At 37.7% G+C, this 1,250-nt stretch overlaps 1 protein-coding gene across 1 annotated transcript in view; it reads left to right on the top strand.

Moving 5' to 3' along the window:
• LOC107681913 (cylicin-1-like) overlaps positions 1-1,045 on the top strand; it is a 58,506-nt gene extending 57,461 nt beyond the window's left edge. The window contains exon 24 of the mRNA XM_016478285.1: positions 184-1,045. Within this exon, the coding sequence (XP_016333771.1) occupies positions 184-474 (291 nt within the window). The 3' untranslated portion in view covers positions 475-1,045. The remainder of the gene's footprint in view (positions 1-183) is intronic.
• The last annotated feature ends 205 nt before the right edge of the window (positions 1,046-1,250 follow it).

Raw genomic sequence — 1,250 nt, 5'->3', positions numbered from 1 at the left:
GAGTTCCCAAACATTATGATGGGATTATTTTCTCTAAAATATTGAGGAAATTCAGTTATCCTTACTGACGTCTACAGTGGCTTATATCACACTAACAGATGAGTTTGTTCATTAACCTGAGATGTCTGTATTTCTCTCACAGCAGTTAAACTGAACCTCTCTTATTCTTATATTCCTCTTCAGAAGAAAGCAAAAACAGATGATAAGGATGGAGAAAACACCTCGCTGAGGACTGAAGGAGAGTCAGGGGGTTTCGGCACGACCGATTACAGTTTTAGAACTGATGGCTCTCAGATTTCTTCATCTCTACTTTACTCTCACCTGCCTTCTGAAACCCTGAGCCGAGCCGAGAGCAGCAGCGCCTCCCGCAGGCCTCTGACCGCCTTAGAGAGCCTGATGGGTCATCCTCAGAGAAACACACTGGACAGGGACAGAGTCACGACCAGCAGATACACCTCACATTCCACACCATAAGAAACACTTACACAAATGATTTTTTGGATTAGAGTGCTGCAGGGATGACTTACTTTTGTAGGTTGAAGCGGGTTCTCTTGACAAAAACGCAATAGAAAATATTGCAGAAAATAAGCTCTGTGACCAACTAGAGTTTATGATTCTTACATGAAAACCTTTACAGATGAACATGTGTTTTATGAATTTTAAAGCTTAATTACAACTAAATGTTGGCTATAAATGAACTACAACATCATGTTACAAACATACATGTTTTATTAATCATTTAACCCACATTAGTTTTCATTGTTGTTTACTTAATAATCACTGCAATTATCAATCATTCATGTTTTTATGCCAATGCAGTTCATCTGAAAATGATTCACAGGAGTGTCTTTATGTGCTGGAATAATCAGTACCTGAGAGCGTTTATGGAGCAAATGACGTGCATGAAAACCACACCTAGATACTTTCCTGAAGCGCCTCGGGCGGGGGCTGTTTTTAGAGAAGTTCATTTGCTTTGAACATAATTTTCTTTCTGGAGGATTTTGGAAACACAAAATGACACTAAAATATCTTCCAATAAATAAAATCAGGGGTATGTGTGTTTATTTCAGCAGGGTCCACTTGTCTTATTGAACATTTAAGCATTTGGCAGACACTTTTATCCACAGTGACTTACAATGCATTCATTTTATAAACTCAATATTTATCACATTAATCACACATAAGTACATGAAACTGAAACAGCTAAAGATCATTTATAATGTTAAATGAGTAGTTCCAGTATGTTTCAC

The sequence above is a fragment of the Sinocyclocheilus anshuiensis genome, unplaced genomic scaffold (genome assembly GCF_001515605.1).
Source record: "Sinocyclocheilus anshuiensis isolate Anshui unplaced genomic scaffold, SAMN03320099.WGS_v1.1 scaffold2470, whole genome shotgun sequence".
Classification (NCBI taxonomy): Eukaryota; Metazoa; Chordata; class Actinopteri; order Cypriniformes; family Cyprinidae; genus Sinocyclocheilus; species Sinocyclocheilus anshuiensis.
Note: the sequence above shows the minus strand (reverse complement) of the source record. Positions and strands in the feature narration are given on the sequence as shown.